At 47.2% G+C, this 18,362-nt stretch overlaps 1 protein-coding gene across 2 annotated transcripts in view; it reads right to left on the minus strand.

The window, feature by feature from the left end:
* Window positions 1-18,362, minus strand: part of prkcba (protein kinase C, beta a) — a 405,247-nt gene that overhangs the window by 52,954 nt on the left and 333,931 nt on the right. For both annotated transcript variants that reach the window (XM_038821091.1, XM_038821090.1), the window contains exons 10-12: window positions 17,383-17,556; window positions 4,985-5,076; window positions 622-684 (exon numbers count right to left, since the gene is read on the minus strand). In XM_038821091.1, the coding sequence (XP_038677019.1) occupies window positions 622-684; window positions 4,985-5,076; window positions 17,383-17,556 (329 nt within the window). The remainder of the gene's footprint in view (window positions 1-621; window positions 685-4,984; window positions 5,077-17,382; window positions 17,557-18,362) is intronic.

The raw sequence follows: 18,362 nt of genomic DNA on the forward strand, positions 1-18,362 counted from the left end.
CTAAAGAGCCCCAACATGTTGGGGGGGGGGGGATTGGGAGGAGCTATCTGCTTCCTCCATCTTGATTGGTGAATATTAAATGCCATCAAGATTCACAGTCATGCACACCTGCTCGTCTCCGATATCATGGTGGCACAGTAGTTAGCATTGCTGCCTCACAGCTCCAGAGACCGGGTTCAATTCAGGCCTCGGGGGTCACTGACTGTGGAGTGCACTTTCTCCCTGTGTCTGCGTGGGTTTCCACCGGGTGCTCCGGTTTCATCCCACAGTCCAAAGATTTGCAGGTTAGGTGAATTGGCCACGCTAAATTGCCCCTTAAGAGTCCAAAGGTTAGGTGGGGTTACTGGGTTACGGGGATAGGGTGGAGGTGTGGACTTAAGTAGGGTGCTCTTTAAGGGCCGGTGTATACTCGATGGGCCAAATAGCCTCCTTCTACATTGTAAATTCTATGATTCTATGATCATAAACGTAGCCCCGACCCTTGGGATTATTAGTTGAATAGACCATTATTGGTGAAGACTTGCACATTTTTTTCATTTAACTATTGATTAGCTGCAGAGTCAGCAATGGTTAGATTTGTCATATGTTCCATTGGAGTAAGCTGCTATCACACTCACTCACCTATAAACGATTCCGTGACCGTGGAGAAAAAATAGACCAACAGCAATCTCAGCTGCATAGAATCTAAAAAATGATAGAGACAAGTGTAAGGAATATTGCAAAATAGACCAGTTTTTCCCAAACCTTTTCCCGATGTGACATCATTTTAATGCCTTAGACTGTGCACGCTCCCCGATCACCCCATCCATCTTCACGCTCCCCCGATCACCTCATCCATCTTCACGCTCCCCCATCTCCGCCATCCATCTTCACGCTCCCCCATCTCCGCCATCCACCTTCACGCTCCCCCGATCACCCCATCAATCTTCATGCTCCCCCGATCAGCTCATCCATCTTCACGCTCCCCCGATCACCTCATCCATCTTCACGCTTCCCCGATCACCACATCCATCTTCACGCTCCCCCTATCACCTCATCCATCTTCACGCTCCCCCGATCACCTCATCCATCTTCACGCTCCCCCTATCACCTCATCCATCTTCACGCTTCCCCGATCACCCCATCCATCTTCACGCTCCCCCGATCACCCCATCCATCTTCACGCTCCCCCGATCACCTCATCCATCTTCACGCTCCCCCGATCACCCCATCCATCTTCACGCTCCCCCGATCACCTCATCCATCTTCACGCTCCCCCGATCACCTCATCCATCTTCACGCTCCCCCGATCACCTCATCCATCTTCACACTCCCCCCATCTCCGCCATCCATCTTCACGCTCCCCCGACCTCCCCCATCCATCTTCACGCTCCCCCATCTCCGCCATCCACCTTCACGCTCCCCCCATTTCCCCATCCATCTTCACCCTCCCCCAACTACCTCACTACCCCCCCCCCCATCTCCGCCATCCACCCACACGCTCCCCCATCTCCGCCATCCATCTTCATACTCCCCCCATCTCCGCCATCCACCCACACGCTCCCCCATCTCCGGCATCTATCTTCACACTCCTCCCTCATCTCCCCCATCCATCTTCATGCTCCCCCATCTCCGCCATCCATCTTCACGCTCCCCCCATCTCTGCCATCCACCTTCACGCTCCCCCAGCCGCCTTCAAGCTCTCCCAATCTTCTCCATCCATCTTCACGCTCCCCCCATTCTCCCCCCTACCTTCACGCTCCCCCCATCTCCCCCATCCACGTTCACTCTTCCCCCATCACCCCCATCCACCTTCACGCTCCCCTTATCTCCCCCCACCTTCACATTCCCCCCATCTCCCCCCACCACGCTCCCCCATCACCCCCATCCACCTTCATGTTCCCCCCACCTCCCCCCCACCGTCACACTCCTCCATCACCCCCCCACCGTCACATTCCCCCCATTACCCCCCCACCTTCACGCCCCCCATCTCTCCCCTCCACTTTCAAGCTCCTCCCCACCATCACCTCCCCCTTCTCCGGCTCAATTTCACACTCCCCCATCCCTCCCACATCTTCACACTCCCCCCATCTCCCCCTCAACTTCACGCTCTCCCCATCTCCCATCTTTACGCTCCCCCATCTGCCCCACCACCTTCATGCTCCCCCCATCTTCCCCTCAACCTTCACTCTCCCATCTTCCCCCCCATCTTCACATTCCCCCATCACCCCCATCCACCTTCACGCTTCCCCCATCTCCCCCCCACCTTCACGTTCCCCCCATCGCCCCCCACCACGCTCCCCCATCCACCTTCACGTTCCCCCCATCATCCCCCCACCTTCACGCTCCCCCCATCTTCCCCACTCACCTTCACGCTCCGTCCATCCCCCCCACCTTCACGCTCCGTCCATCCCCCCCACTTTCACGCTCCCTCCATCACACGCCCACCTTCACGTTCCCTCCATCTACCCCCCACCTTCACGATCCCATCCCCCCCACCTTCACGTTCCCTCCATCGTACCCCCCACCTTCACGCTCCCCATCTCCCCCCCACCTTCATGCTCCCTCCATCGCTCCCCCCATCGCCCCCCCACCTTCACGCTCCCCCCACCTTCACACTCCCCCCATCTACCTTCACACTCCCCCCCCATCTACCTTCACGTTCCCCCATCTCCCCATCCACCTTCACCCATCTCCCCCCACCCCTCACCTTTATGCTCCCGCCTCACCTTTACGCTCCCCCCTCACCTTTACGCTCCCCCCCTCACCTTTACGCTCCCCCCTCACCTTTACGCTCCCCCCCTCACCTTTACGCTCCCCCCCTCACCTTTACGCTCCCCCCTCACCTTTACGCTCCCCCCTCATCTTTACGCTCCCCCCTCACCTTTACGCTCCCCCCCCTCACCTTTACGCTCCCCCCTCACCTTTACGCTCCCCCCTCACCTTTACGCTCCCCCCTCACCTTTACGCTCCCCCCCTCACCTTTACGCTCCCCCCCTCACCTTTACGCTCCCCCCCTCACCTTTACGCTCCCCCCCTCACCTTCACGCTCCCCCCCACCCCCACCTTCACGCTCCTCCCATCTCCCTCCCCACCTTCACACTCCTCCCCCCACCTTCACGCTCCTCCCATCTCCCCCCCACCTTCACACTCCTCCCATCTCCCCCCCCCACCTTCACACTCCTCCCATCTCCCTCCCCACCTTCACACTCCTCCCATCTCCCTCCCCACCTTCACACTCCTCCCATCTCCCTCCCCACCTTCACACACCCCCCCAACCCCCACCTTCACACTCCTCCCATCTCCCTCCCCACCTTCACGCTCCCCTTCCATCTCCCCGTGACCCAAAAATCTCATCTAAAGACCACATTCGGGGATCAGGGCCCATATTTTGGGAAGCCATGAGGTCGCTATTCCTAGGCTTGGCACTCTCAGTCAACTGTAGCCACGGGAAAGCCATAGATTAGCTTTTAACGAGCTCTAACATTTAAGAATTATAATTCCATGATGTGGGCATTGCTGGAAAGGATGGCATTTATTGCCTTTCTCTAATTGCCTGAAGATAGCACATAATTTTGCCAAGCCATTTCAGACCGTGATTAAGAGTTAACCATACTATGGGACTGGTATAGGCTAGACAGGGCAGCTAGGTAGGGGAGAACGACAGATTTCCTTCCCGAAAAGACATTAGTGAGTAGCTTAGTTTATACAACAATATGTATGGGTCATTTTTACTGATGCCAGTCTTTATCAAATTGAATTTAAATTCAATTTGGTGTGGGTCAGTGGGTATATCTCGTCTGAAAGTCAGAATGGGTTTAAGTATCACTCTAGAGACTTCAGTACAGAATCACAACTGACACTTGCGTGCAATGCTGAGGCAATACTGTCCTGTTGGAGGTGCTGGGATTCAAACAGGTCTTTAAACCGAAGCCTTGTCTGCTTTTTTCAGCTCGACTATTTTGAAGAAGAGCAAGGAACTTCTGCCTGGGTCCCGGCCAGTATTTATTTCTCAACTAATCCCACTAAAAATAAATGAGCTGATCATTACCTCATTGCTGGATGTGAGATCCTGCTGTGCACAGTTTGGCTGCTATACTCCCCTAAATTACAACAGTGGCTACACACAAAATAATTAATTGGCTGTGAAGTGCTTTGGGATATCCTGAGGTTGGGAAAAGGCACTATAAAAATGCAAGTCTTTTTCTTTCTTGTCATACTGCCACGATGGAAGGTGAACGCGCAAACTTTGGATTATCAATCCAGGTCCCTGCATTGCTAGGGCAAGGGTGGCAAGTGGGAGCAGAAGATGGTCAGATAGGAGAGGGGACCAAGTGCTGGTGAGGAGTAAAAAATTAAGGACTGGGAATAAGACACAACCCATGTGAACAACAACATATAGAATTGCATCTGACTCGCATTGTGCTGCAAGTCTGTAGCTGCATTGCAATAAAGGTTAGATTGCTTTTGTACAGCACATTCCACACAGAAAGAGACTTCATCTCGATAACATTTTACAACCTGTATGCCTCAAAGGGTTTTACAGCCCATGAAGTGCTTTTTGGTGTAATCACTGCTGCAACATTGGAAACACAGCAGGCATTTTACGAATAGTCAGGTCCCACAAATAGCATTGTGATAATGACCCGATCGTAAGTGACTCAGGCTGAGGGATAAATCTTTGCCAGGATAACTCCCCTCTCTTCGAATAGTGTCTTGGGATCTTTAATGTCTGCCTAAGAAGGCAGACATGGCCAGAGTTCAACAGCTCATCTAAAACACGGTGCCTCTTTTAGTACTGTCCTGGCTACATTAGGTGTCAGCCGGGATTATGTGCTCAAGTTTCTTTATTTTACAAGCTTCTCACTCAGAAGCATGGGTATTACCAGTGAATCATGCCTGTGACTTTGCCTTAGGAGATTGATGGATGAAACTAGACAAATTCTGGGCTATCCAATCGGAAATGAAAAGCGAAGGGGTATTCTGCACGGAGGCAGATACTTACACCGCATGGGGCTCCTTGAATCTGCCAACCTGCTGGATCTGATACATGAGATCACCTCCATTAACATATTCCATTACAAAGTACAAACGCTCCTGATAGAGGAATAAAGAGACGGTGACAAATTAATTGTTTATACAGAAGGCAAGCTGATCATGAATTCATACATGGCTTTACAACACAATACACTATGGGCAGAATATAATGCTCTACCATGAGGTGTGTTTGGTGGCTGGGGCCACTTAAACAGGCAAGAAGGTGGAGACTCTACTGCCCTCGTGTCTCCAGCCCGTCTGAGGCCGTGGTGAGGAAGGTCTGTGGATGCTCTTCCCAACCCATTGCCAATTAATACCATTATGTGGACCCTGGCCCTGGGTTACTGTCCACGTGGGGTTTGCACATTCTCCCCGTGTCTGCGTGGGTTTCACCCCACAACCCAAAAGATGTGCTGGGTAGGTGGATTGGCCACATTAAATAGCCCCTCAATTGAAAAAAAATAAATAATTGGGTACTCTGAATTTATTTAAAAAATAAAAATAAAGCTGCCAGCCTCGGTTTGCACGGCAGCCCTTGTAAGGTGAAATTTCTGCCCCTGGGGTCCTTGATTCTAGGGAAAGGCCTGCCTGCCACTATTCAGTGGTACTTAATTTGGCAAACCTTTCCTAAAAGAGGGGAGCTCTCACTGATGCCCCAGCCCGCAGGTGAGACGCCATTGCTTCCACTGAATATCACCCTATGGCAGCTTCAACATTCATTGCCCAATTTCCATCTTCAGTTTGAACATGGGGTGGCACAGTGGCATAATGGTTAGCACTGCTGCCTCACAGCTGCAGGGATCCAGGTTCAATTCCAGCCTTGGGCGACTGTCCGTGTGGAGTTTACACATTCTCCCAGTGCCTGCTTGGGTTTCCTCCGGGTGTTCCGGTTTCCTCCCACAGTCCAAAGATGTGCAGGTTAGGTGGATTGGCTATGCTAAATTGCTCGTTAGTGTCCAAATGTCAGATGGGGTTAGGGGGGTAGGGCAGGGGAGTGGACATGAGTGGGGTGCTTTTTCAGACGGTTAGTGCAGACCCGATGGGCTGAATGGCCTCTTTCTGCACTATCAGGGATTCTAGGAAGATATATTTTCGATGATTTGTCAGCCTGAATGGGGCTGGGGTGGGTTTAAGCCTGGACCTCAGAGTAGCATAGAATGACTTGGTGGCAATTGCGTGGACTCAGGGTGTCCCCCTTAGGAATGGGGTGCTCTGGCTGAGACACCCATTGCTGTTATAAATTCACTTAAACCCCCCCCCCAGCTGCAACTTACAGGGTCCTGGTTGTTGAGACTGTCGGGTGCTCATGGAAACCTGCAAATACTGAGGCTTGTGGTTATGTGGCAACCTATCCAGCCCACCCATCTGGACACCCTCACATCCCAGCAGTATCACCAAGGGGGTGAGCATGACCAGGTGTTGACACTCCTCAGTGCAACTTCTTAGAAGCGCAGCCCAACTGCAGGGGGAGCAAGGCATTCAAAGAGCTTACCCCAAACAAAGGACACATGTATCGGTGCCACTGGAACCCTCCCAAGCACATCGCCCCTTTCAGAGTAAAAGCCTCAGCAGCGACACTATCAACTCTTCCACCCCTGAGTATCATGAGCTATGTCCGAGCCACCGCGCCCCTGATCCCATCCAGCCCGCCCCATCCAGGAAACACGGCCAGCTCTCTGTCACAACCTATGTGTAGAACCCGGGCTCCACATCACACTGCAGCTAAGATCCCAGCAAACACAATGTCCTCGCTCACCCCCATCTGTAGGACCTGCCTGCCTGCACACCAGTATCTTAAGCTTCGAGCCGCATGCCTGCACTATGAACGTTTCCAGCATACAACCAGTTGCCACTATCTGACAGGAGAGCACAAGGCTCACCCAGTGAGGAGACCCACAGTAGACACCACTGGGAGAAAAAGGACAGGGGCCCCAAAGCTTTGACAAAGAATTATCCACACTTGAAATGTTAGCTCCCCTCTCTCTCCACAGATGCTGTCAGACCGGCTGAGATTTTCCAGTATTTTCTTTTGTTATTTCCGAAGCCAGCACCCACTGTAATTTGCTTTTATGCTAGCTATCTACCTGGTCACTGCTGCCTTCGTGGATGCATGGTGGTGAGAGCCCAGGGAAGAACCTGCATGGCAGGAGCCTACCCAGGAGCAGCAGGGCCCGGCTGGTGAGGCTCAAGTGCTGTCTGGCCACCAGGCCGAAGAGATAATAAGTTGTCTTTACATTTTTTTGACCAAAATGCATGACCTCACACTTATCCACATTAAACTCCATCTGCCACATTTTGGCCCACTCGCCTAACCTATCTATATCCATTTGTAAGGTTCTTATTTCCTTATTGCATCAATGTGGGCTGCATGCCAGCTCATTTTCACAATATGAATTGATCCTCTTTTAAAAAAAATAAATTTAGAGTTCCCTATTAATTTTTCCAATTAAGGGGCAATTTAGCATGGCCAATCCACCTAGCCTGCACATTTTTGGGTTGTGGGGGCGAAACCCACGCAAACACGGGGAGAATGTGCAAACTCCACACGGACAGTGACCCAGAGCCGGGATTGAACCTGGGACCTCGGCGCCGTGAGGCAGCAATGCTAACCACTGCGCCACCGTGCTGCAGGAATTGATCCTCAATTCAGTCACCCTATATTGAGTCACAGTATGCTCATCCTTTCCTGATAAGTATAACCTCACTGTTCTGGTTATCATCCTGGTCTCCATTGGTTCTAATGCAGTGACCAGCAATATATGCAGTGCGGTCTAACCAAAATTCAATCCAAGTTTAGCATAATTTCTGTGGTTTGCATTTTATCCTACTGGAAATAAAACAAGTGCTTGATCTGCTTTTATTATTACTGGTCTTATTGAACTGTGTTGGTACTCCCAAGAGTAATTTATTTATTTGTACTTTTTGTCTTCTCGCCCTTTAGGTAATTATTTTCCAATTAACATGTGACCTCTTTATTTTGTTGCTCATTTCCCTCATTTCCACAAGTTTACCAGGCTAAACTTCCTCTAAAGCTCCCCCTGACCTGACCATGAACTTGTATCTTTCGCTGATTTCTCGCTATTCTCCTCTCAGGCCTTCTCTAAACTCATCTAATCCACGAGAACCACCTCCTGCTCCCTCGATCCCATTCCCACTAAGGTGCTAGCTATCCAACTTCCTTGCCTGGTCTCCCTTGTAGCTGATATTTTGTGGTTCACTCCCTTCGTGCACTGTCCCTCTTCCTCAAATGTCTCCTCAAAAATCCAAACCTTGACCTCACCGTCCTTACAAACTGTTGCCCCATCTCCAAGCTCCCTATTGTCTCTAATGTCCTTGAATGTGTTCCTGATTCCCAAATATCTCCCTAATTTCCTGGGATTTCACGTATCAATCCCTCTGATCAGGTTTCAATCCCTGTCACAATACTGAAACTGCTATTATCAAAGCCGTAAATAACATTCTATGTCACTATGACAAGGTAAACTATCCCACCTCATCTTTCGCAACATATTTTTAGCTATTGATACGATTGACCGCACTATCCTTCTTAGCTCACTGGGCTAAATCGCTGGCTTTGAAAGCAGACCAAGCAGGCCAGCAGCATGGTTCGATTCCCGTACCAGCCTCCCCGGACAGGCGCCGGAATGTGGCGACTAGGGGCTTTTCACAGTAATTTCATTCGGGGCTGTTTAGCACACTGTGGCTAAATCGCTGGCTTTGAAAGCAGACCAAGGCAGGCCAGCAGCACGGTTCGATTCCCGTAACAGCCTCCCCGGACAGGCGCCGGAATGTGGCGACTAGGGGCTTTTCACAGTAACTTCATTGAAGCCTACTCGTGACAATAAGCGATTTTCATTTTTCATTTCCTCTTTTTCTGTTGGGTAGAATGGTGCTCATCTGGTTCCATTCTCATCTATCGAACATAGCTAGACAAACTCAGGCTATGGCTCCTTTTCCCTCTCCATTGTGTCTGGTGCCCCTCCGGAGGATCTATCCTTGACCCCACCCTATTTCCTATCTCCATGCTGTTCCTTAGGAACATCATCCGAAAACATTAGCTTTCACATGTGTGACCAGATGTCTGAACTCCTCCACTATGGCTAAATTGTTTGACTGCTTGTCGACATACAGTACTGGATGAGCAGAAATGCTTTCCTATTAAATATTGGGAAGACCAAAGCCATTGTCTTCAGCCCAGCTCAAAATCTTTTCACTCGCCATGAACTCCATCTGGAGGCTGAACCAGACTGTTTTTCAGCCTATGTGCTATTTTTGACCCTGATGTGAATCTCTGATCACATATCCACACCATGAAAACCTATTTTCACCAACTGATCCCAGGGGGCAGCACGGTAGCATTGTGGATAGCACAATTGTTTCTCAGCTCCAGGGTCCCAGGTTCGATTCCCGGCTTGGGTCACTGTCTGTGCGGAGTCTGCACATCCTCCCCATGTGTGCGTGGGTTTCCTCCGGGTGCTCCGGTTTCCTCTCACAGTCCAGTGATGTGCAGGTTAGGTAGATTGGATATGATAAATTGCCCTTAATGTCCAAAATTGCCCTTGGTGTTGGGTGGGGTTGCTGGTTTATGGGGATAGGGTGGAGGTCTTTCCAAGAGCCGGTGCAGACTCGATGGGCCGAATGGCCTCCTTCTGCACTGTAAATTCTATGATAATCTATGATTCGCCTGTTTTACTGCATTTTCTCAACTCTCATTCATGGCTTTGCTACCTCTATACCTGACTATCTTCCATCCATACCTGACTATTCCAGTTCAGTGGTGGCCAGCCTACCACTTTCTAGTCTTGGTAACCTTAAGGTCGTCCAAAACTCCGCTGCCTGTGTCCTTACTCACGCCAAGACCCATTTAGCCATCAACACTGTGCTTGATGACCTACACGGACTGATGTCAAGCAATGCCTCAATTTTAAAAGTCTCATTCTTGATTTCAATTCTCTCCATGGTCTCATCCTTCCATATCTCTGTCATCTCCTCCAGCCCTATATTCCTCTGAGAAATCTGCACTCACCTAATTCTTGAACATTTCCGATTTCAATCGCTCCGGCATTGGTAGCCAGAATTTCAGCTGCTGAGGTCCTAAACTCTGAAATTCCCATCCTAAATCTTTCTGCCTCCCCTTTCCTCCTTTAAGATGTCCCTTAAAAGCCTACCTGTCTGACCAAGCTATTCACCATCTATCCTAATATCACCTTGTGGTTCGGTGACAATTAAGATATTTTATTCTGACAAAGATGTTATATAAGTACAAGTCGTCTTGTCATTATTTCCCAAAATGTAATACCTCAGACTTATCTGTGTTGACATTCATTTGCCAATAAAATGCCAATTATTTTGTAATAATAATCTTTATTGTGACAAGTAGGCTTACATTAACATTGCAATGAAGTTACTGCGAAAAGCCCCTAGTCGCCTCATTCCGGCGCCTGTTTGGGTACACTGAGGGAGAATTCAGAATATCCAAATTACCTAACAGCACGTCTTTTGGGACTTGTGGGAGAAAACCGGAGAATGTGTAGACTCCGCAGTCAGTGGCCCAAGCCGGGAATCGAACTTGGGACCCTGGCGCTGTGAACCAACAGTGCCAACCACTGTGCTACCATGCCGCCCTGCACATTTATTGATATCTTCTTGCAATTTGTTGCAGAACTCCTCAGTATTGTCTACCTGCCACCAATTTGGGGTCATCTGTAAACTTAGAAATTAAGTTTTTGACTGCTAAAGTCTAAGTCATGAATATAATTGATCAACAGTGATAGCTGCAGCTCTGATCCTTGTTGAGCCCGTTTTCTATTTCTGTTACTTTGTACAGCCACTCAACACACCAGCTATCCATTCTGCTACTTGTCCCCCCATTTCATTAGCTGTGATATTATACATTGCTCTCTTATATGGACCTTAGCAAAGGCCTTTTTGGAAATCTAGATAAATTACATCCAGGACATAACTCTTGTCTACTTTCTCTCTTCTTCAAAGAATTCAGGGGTTGATCAAGTAAGACTTTCCCTTTTGAACTCCACGCTGACTGTTATATTATTTTTGTTGCTAGATGTTTTCCTACGGTGGAAACACTTTCACAATTGAAGGAGTTCCTTTGAAAATTTCTTATCGCACTTAATCACGAGCATTTAATGTGGTACAGGAGTAAAAATCATAGAAAAAGAAAGGGACATATGCTCCGGAGAGTGAATGCCTCCACCTCGTGCGCGAGGTTGGGGTTGATACAGCTGAAGGAGGTATACAGAACACACCTCACGAGGGCGAGGATGAGCTGATTCTTTGAAGGAGTAGAAGATGTGTGTGAACGTTGCGGGGGGGGGGGGGGGGGGGGGGGGGGGGGCGCTAATCATGTTCATATGTTTTGGTCCTGTCCAAAGCTAGAGGATTGCTGGAAGGAGGTTTTCGGGTAATTTCTAAAGTGGGGCACGTGAAACTGGGCCCAAGCCCCGGGAGGCCATATTCGGGGTATCGGACCAGCCGGGGTTGGAAACGGGTGCGGAGGCAGATGTTATAGCCTTCGCCTCGTTGATCGCCCGAAGGCGGATCCTGATGGGATGGAGAGCAGCCTCTCCACCCTGTGCCCTGGCGTGGCGGGGGGATGTGTTGGAATTCTTGACTCTTGAGAAGGTTAAGTTTGAACTGAGGGGAAGGATGGAGGGGTTCTACAATTCATGGGCATTATTCAAGAACTGGATAACATCGAACATTAGTTGGTGGGGTGGGTGGGAGGGTTGTTGGGAGGGGGCGGTGTGTGTCAATGGTGACTATGGGTGATTCCTGATTCCTTTTTGTTATTTGTTTATGCAAACATACGGGCCAATGTTTGGGGTTTGGTGGGAGGATGGGATCATTGTTATTGATATGGGGATTGACATATTTGTTACTGATTATTGTTTATGGTTGGTGGGTATAAATGTGGGAGAAAATGTGAAAAAGGAGAATAAAGAAATATTTAAAAAAAGAGAAAGGGACATGGGAGAGTGAGATATAGAGAAATAGAAACAGTGAAACAAGGGAGGAGAGAGAGATGGAGGATGAGATAGGGGGACAGGTGAATAGAGGTAGATGAAGAGAAGACGAAACAGTTAAAGTGTGGATAGACAGCTAGAGAAACAAAGAGGCAGGGATGAAAGAGACAGTCAAACGAATCGAGAAAAAGAGATGGGAGGGGAGACACAGATAAATAGCAAGAGAAACAGAAAACCAAATAGAACATAACGAGATAAAGCAAAATTGCATTTAATGGACCATGATATTAAGGGCCGGTTAAAATGGAGTGATGAACTGACCCACTGATTTGCTGCACTTATCTAGCTGACTCAAATTTTAAGTTCTTCAACGTAAGGGCATTCACTGAAACCTGCTGCCCACATTGGGTCTTCTCTGCTCAAAACCCCCAGAATGCTGGAGACAATTCCCGTGGCCCTAATAGCTGCCCCCTGTCACTTGATCTTCAAAGCCAGGCAGATGCTATCCACCAGCAGCATGCTAATGAGGCCGATCATTAAAATCATAGAATTTACAGTGCAGAAGGAGGCCATTCGGTCCATCGAGTCTACACTGGGCCTTGAAAGAACACCCTATTTAAGCCCAGTAACCCCACCTAACCTTTGGACACTAAGGGGCAAGTTAGCATGGCCAATCCACCTAACCTGCACATTTTTGGATTGTGGGAGGAAACCGGAGCACCTGGAGGAAACCCACACAGACACGGGGAGAAAGTGCAAACTCCACACAGTCATCTGAGGCCGGAATTGAACCGGGACTGTGAGGCAGCAGTGCTAACCACTGTGCCACCGTGCCGTTGACGAGCTGGCCTCTCTGATAAGCCAGGCTAACCTAGTGAAAGAGGACAAAGAACAAAGAACAATACAGCACAGGAACAGGCCCTCCGGCCCTCCAAGCCTGCGCCGACCATGGTACCTGCCTGAAGTAAAACAGTCTGCACTTAGAGTCCATATCCTTCCATTCCCACCCTATTCATATATTTGTCTCAATGTCCCTTAAATGCTGCTGTCATACCTGCTTCCACCACCTCCCCAGGCAGCGCGTTCCATATATTTACCATCCTCTGTGTAAAATACTTGCCTCACACATCTGTTCTAAACTTTTCCCCACGCTTTAAACCTATGTCCCCTAGAACTGGGCTCTCCTACCTAGGAAAGAGCATCTGACTGTCCACTCTGTCTATGCCACTCATAATCTTGCAGATCTCTATCATGTTGTCTCACAACTTCCGTTGTTCCAGTGAGAACAGAGTTTACCTAACCTCTCCTCATAGCTAATGGCCTCCATAGCAGGTAAACCGCCTCTTTACTCTCTCCAAAGCATCCACATCCTTCTGGTAGTGTGGCGACCAGAATTGTACACCATATTCCAAATGAGGGCTACCTAAGATCCTGTACATCTGCAACATGACTTGTCAATTTTAATATTCAATGCCTCGACCGAGGAAGGTCAACATGCCGTATGCCTTCTTGACCACCTTATCCACATGCGTTGCCACTTTCTCTGCCTGTCAGTACTCGCAAGGGTTCTACCATTCATAGTATTTCTTGGTATGAAGCGATCCAGAAAAGCAGGGGCCATTTATCACAGAATTATATAGTACAGATGGGGCCATTTGGCCCATTGTGCACGTACCAGTCTTTGGTGGAGCTATCAAATTAGTCCTACTGTATTGCTATTTCCCTTTGTCGATTTTTTTTTCCTTTCAAATTTGTGAAGTTATTATTGAATCTGCTTCCACTGCCCTTTCAGGCAGTACATTCCAGGTCACAACAACTCGCTGGGTTAAAAAATTAATTCTCATGTTGCCAAGGATTCTTTAGTCAGTCACTTTAAATCTGTTTCTCCTGGTTATTTTGTGTTTACTTTGTGAGTCAAAACGAGGACTAAATAAAAGACCAGAGCCAATCTTCTTTTGGAGAAGTTAAATCCAAATAATGTTCTTGTCCGAAGTAAAACTAAAAATGCTTTATCTCTAGCTCTAAGACAATGTTCAAGCGCTGAGACTTCCCCAGCTCCTGCTCCCTCAACATTCTGTAGTACTGCATATCTACCACCAGAGGTCCCCATGGTAGCTCAACAGATAACTCACAATTTGCCCTGGTGGATGAAACCTGGTACTGCATTGTTTAAATTTCATCTGCAATCCTGGATCTTGGGCCTCGACAATTTTTTAAGTTGGTGTATCCTTTTCACAAACTAACAATTAAAAGATAAACACACATGTTTGATGGTCACAGGCAGTTCGAAGGCAAAACATTTTCAGAGTATAATTTCCACATCTGGAGGTTATGAATTTCACTTATGGACGATTGCAAGTTACAATCTGCAACTACCAGTAAATGTTTCATTTATACTTCATGTTCAGTTATTCTATGAATCTGTTTTCTCCTCTTCTCTCCCCCTCTTGCTGAGGTGCAATTCTTTGACGTGTACAGCTAGTTAATAAGCGTCAGCGAGCAATTCAATCATGGGAGGAACACTCGAGACCAAACCTGCTCTTGCCTAAAATGCACACTATTTCCTAAATAACAATCATACAGAGAAACCTCTCATTACCTCTCCGGAGCAGAGAGGTTAAATACAGCATTTCCTCTGGCCCAGGTCAGTTAATGCATCATTCGGCAGGCAATGAACCCAGGTCTTCTGTTCTGTTTGACTTAACCAGGCACAGGTTTAACCAAACTAGACCTCAAGTACAGTCACCCTGACATTCTTAATGCTGATGTATGAAGTGGGGAGAATGGGCTAGATGATTTTCCTAGACTCAACGAGGAGTTCTTGTGGTAGCCTACCCGTAAACTCACAGAACACTAACAAAGTACACCTCAGCTTCAAATGTTTTGTCATTATGTAGTTAAAATGATCACAATGATCTTGTCATTGTCTTAGTTTATTACACAAAAACCAATGGGGTGTATACTATGAATAAAATTGTTCCCATAATGATCACACGACTCAATGTTCAGACTCGATGGGCTGAATAACCTCCTTCTGCACTGTAAATTCTATGATCTATGACAAATTTGAAATATAAATTTTATACCAGCTGAAATCTTTGCATGAAGCACTGGATACACTATTGTTCTAATGAAACACACAGGCTCATTGAAACACGTCGCAACAGGTCAGGGATCAAGAAAGATGGATTGGTTAATTACCCATACTGCAGCCACTGGAGAGATGGGATTTGTTCAAGGTCATTTTGCAGCTGATTTAAGTGGATTGGTGCTGGTTAGAGGTAGCGCTGATGTAAATGAGTTGTCGTGTTTCCATTTAATGAAGTACGTGTGTGTGTAATGTTAGCAATAACTAATGACAACAATGATGTGATTCACTGTCACTGATGCTATCGTAACAGAGGCTCTGAAATTAATGCGAATTCGCATTTTACCAGCATCTGTTTTATGTCGGTTTGGGTTTTTAGCGAGTGTCCAGTTCCCTCATTCTCAGAAGCGCATTACTGGGCCCTATCTACCCCGCTTTGCTCTAAGGAATCATGTGATGACTCACACGCCCTTTGAACCACTACAGGTAATCTCAAAATGACTGCTGCCCATAAACATTGAACACTTTTGTAAGGCATTCACCAGCTACTAATGACATTCCACCTCAAATTTCTTTCTCCTTTAACGTTGATATTTTGCCTGATGTAAGGATGTGGTGTGCAAAACATTAATAACAGAAATTAACATTGCCTCCCTCATCTGAGATAGTGGCAGAGCTAAAATTAATAAAGAAACCAGGAATGTGGTGTGTTGCAGACAGTACTAAAAGGAGGGGAATGATTGTGTGATAATCCTCATGAGGACCACGAAGGATCACTCATTGATCTCCCCATGGGGCTTGTAGAGTACAAGTTCCCATGGTAACGGGTGGAAGCCCATCCGGCTGGGACTTGCTAGCGAGCCTTTTAAATACCATCCTAGACTCGGATTGGGAGTTCCTGTTAGTCCTGGGCTGGGACACTAGTGTCGTACAAGTTAAAATAAATGTTATCTTCATGTCTCCTGGATGACTACAGATAGCATGTGTTGGGACTCTTGTTTTACCCTCTAATGAGAATCGGTAGTCTGGTGGTTGGTGGGAGATGTCAAAAATATGACTTTATTGTTAATTATTCATTGGTCTACAATTGAATAAGAACCAAATTAAAAAACCTAGCAACAAAAATCAAACAATACAATAAAAAAGTCAAGCACATGGAAAAAAGCATACGCCCAAAAGAAATGACTGTAAACATAAACAGATAGATAATTCAAGAATTCGGGAACAATGAACCTCGACCACGAGATTCGATTTTTAAGGGAATTCCTATCTCTGGTTTAACCCTTCATTTATGTTCATTGGCTTCTAATTTTCAGCAGAGACCTCCTGGTTTGCTCAAATGAATGTCTGTTACTTTGAGGATGATTTGTTAATCAAACATTGGACATTACTTAAGATTGACTGGGGCCTATCAAAACTAGCTTAGCATCTGCATGCGCAGTCTTAGGAAAGTACTGGATATATTTCCTCACATTTTTCTATGTTTCATAGCTTGGCAGAGACCTTGCTAAAATTGATTAGTTGATTAGACAGAGAACAATATATTCTCAGTTCTGGAATACAATGGTTAACTCATTATATGAGAAAATGACTTGGTCCCCACAGTCAAGACACTTTTAATATTTGCTTCTTTAGCTATATGCATTCAATTAGCCCCTCAGTATGTATGAAAGCAATGTTTCCACATAGAAGGGTAACAGCCAATCACCTCTACCCTGAGCCCTGATATGTATGCAGAATGGAGCAGAGGACAGGACTGAGGTCAATATCATGTACAAATTCTGAAGGGCATGAAGTATCCATGCCTGCTTGCAGTTTGTTCAAAAGGCTCCATGAAACCCTCGAAGGATCTTGACATGTCTGTGTTGGGGCAAAAGGAAGCAACTCCTATCTTCCCAGCCTTAACTGGCCCCATCCCCAGGATGTGTGGCTGCGTCTGGAGAGCGCATTGTAAATTTCCCCCGACAATGTTGCGAATCCAAGCAACGTAGCCTCCAAGATGTGCATGTGTGGCGTGCAGCAATCTGGAATACACCACACTTTGAAATAAACAGGCACTCTCAAATTTTGTCAGTTGGTCTGGAGATATTTTCGGACTAAAGTCAGTCATGACCATTAAAATATAAAGTTCCAGTGTACAAAAAGGTAGAGAAAGAACTTTGTAGACCACCCAGTACAAAGAAAATTTAGAGAACATATTGGACCCAATCAATGCAGTTAATTCCCAAAACTGTTATTTGCAATGTAATGTAACTAGTAAGGGCACATATGCTTTCTTCTGCCTCCCCGACTTACCATCGTCTGGAAGCAGGAGTGGAGTTGAGTCAGGAACTGGGGCTTTCCAGGAGCTGCCAAAACTCTCTTCTCCACCATGGTGCATTCCACGTCATCATCCTGGATCACCACATCCTTCTTCAGGATCTTGATGGCATAGAGCTCATCAGTGCCTTTCCTTTCAGCCAGCATCACCTGTGAGGCACAGAGAGAACATACAAACATCCTGAGTCCATGTTGCCACACTTCTGGCCAACACTACTTATGCTGGGGAATGAATTAAACGAGGTTGCCAATTTCCTCCCTCCCTTCACCTTATCTCTGAATTTTGGACACCTGCTTACTGCTTGGTATTTACTGGCCATACGTCACTCTGGAGCTAAGCACTGGGTGTCTTCAGCATTGGAGGATATTACAACTGAGCTTGAATTTGTCTTTACTTAACATTCACAGATCCAAAACTTTGCAGAGTGGGTTTCTAAATTACAAAGCAGGAATCCTGACACATCTTTCGACACAGGAGCACAGAGATCAATAGTAACATTTGCACTGCTGCGCCATCTCTCATCGAGGCTATCGCAGCACAAGCCAAAGATCAAACCTGGGATTTGCTGTGTTGTGTGGCTTTGCGCTACACTAGGCCACACCTTTGACCCTTGAAATACTACGGTGAGCTACATTGTCCGAGTGTTAATTAGAACACCATTAGGAAAAAGTTCAGTGGAAGGTGACAGCACAGAAGACCTTGGTAAGAAGGATGTGGTAGATTAGAGCGTGTGGCTGTGTTAATGTCTGTGTATACCGAAACAGACGCCAGAATGTGGCAACACAATAACTTCACTGCAGTGTTAATGTAAGCCTACTTGTGACAATAAAGATTATTATTAGTAATAGTATACAACATAAACACAGAGGGCTTGCAGGGTAGCCTGATTCAAATATAGAGGCTGGCTGGATTTCTGCTTTTGGAAAATCCAATTCTAAACTCTTCCCTGGCATGC

The sequence above is a fragment of the Scyliorhinus canicula genome, chromosome 15 (genome assembly GCF_902713615.1).
Source record: "Scyliorhinus canicula chromosome 15, sScyCan1.1, whole genome shotgun sequence".
Taxonomy (NCBI): Eukaryota; Metazoa; Chordata; class Chondrichthyes; order Carcharhiniformes; family Scyliorhinidae; genus Scyliorhinus; species Scyliorhinus canicula.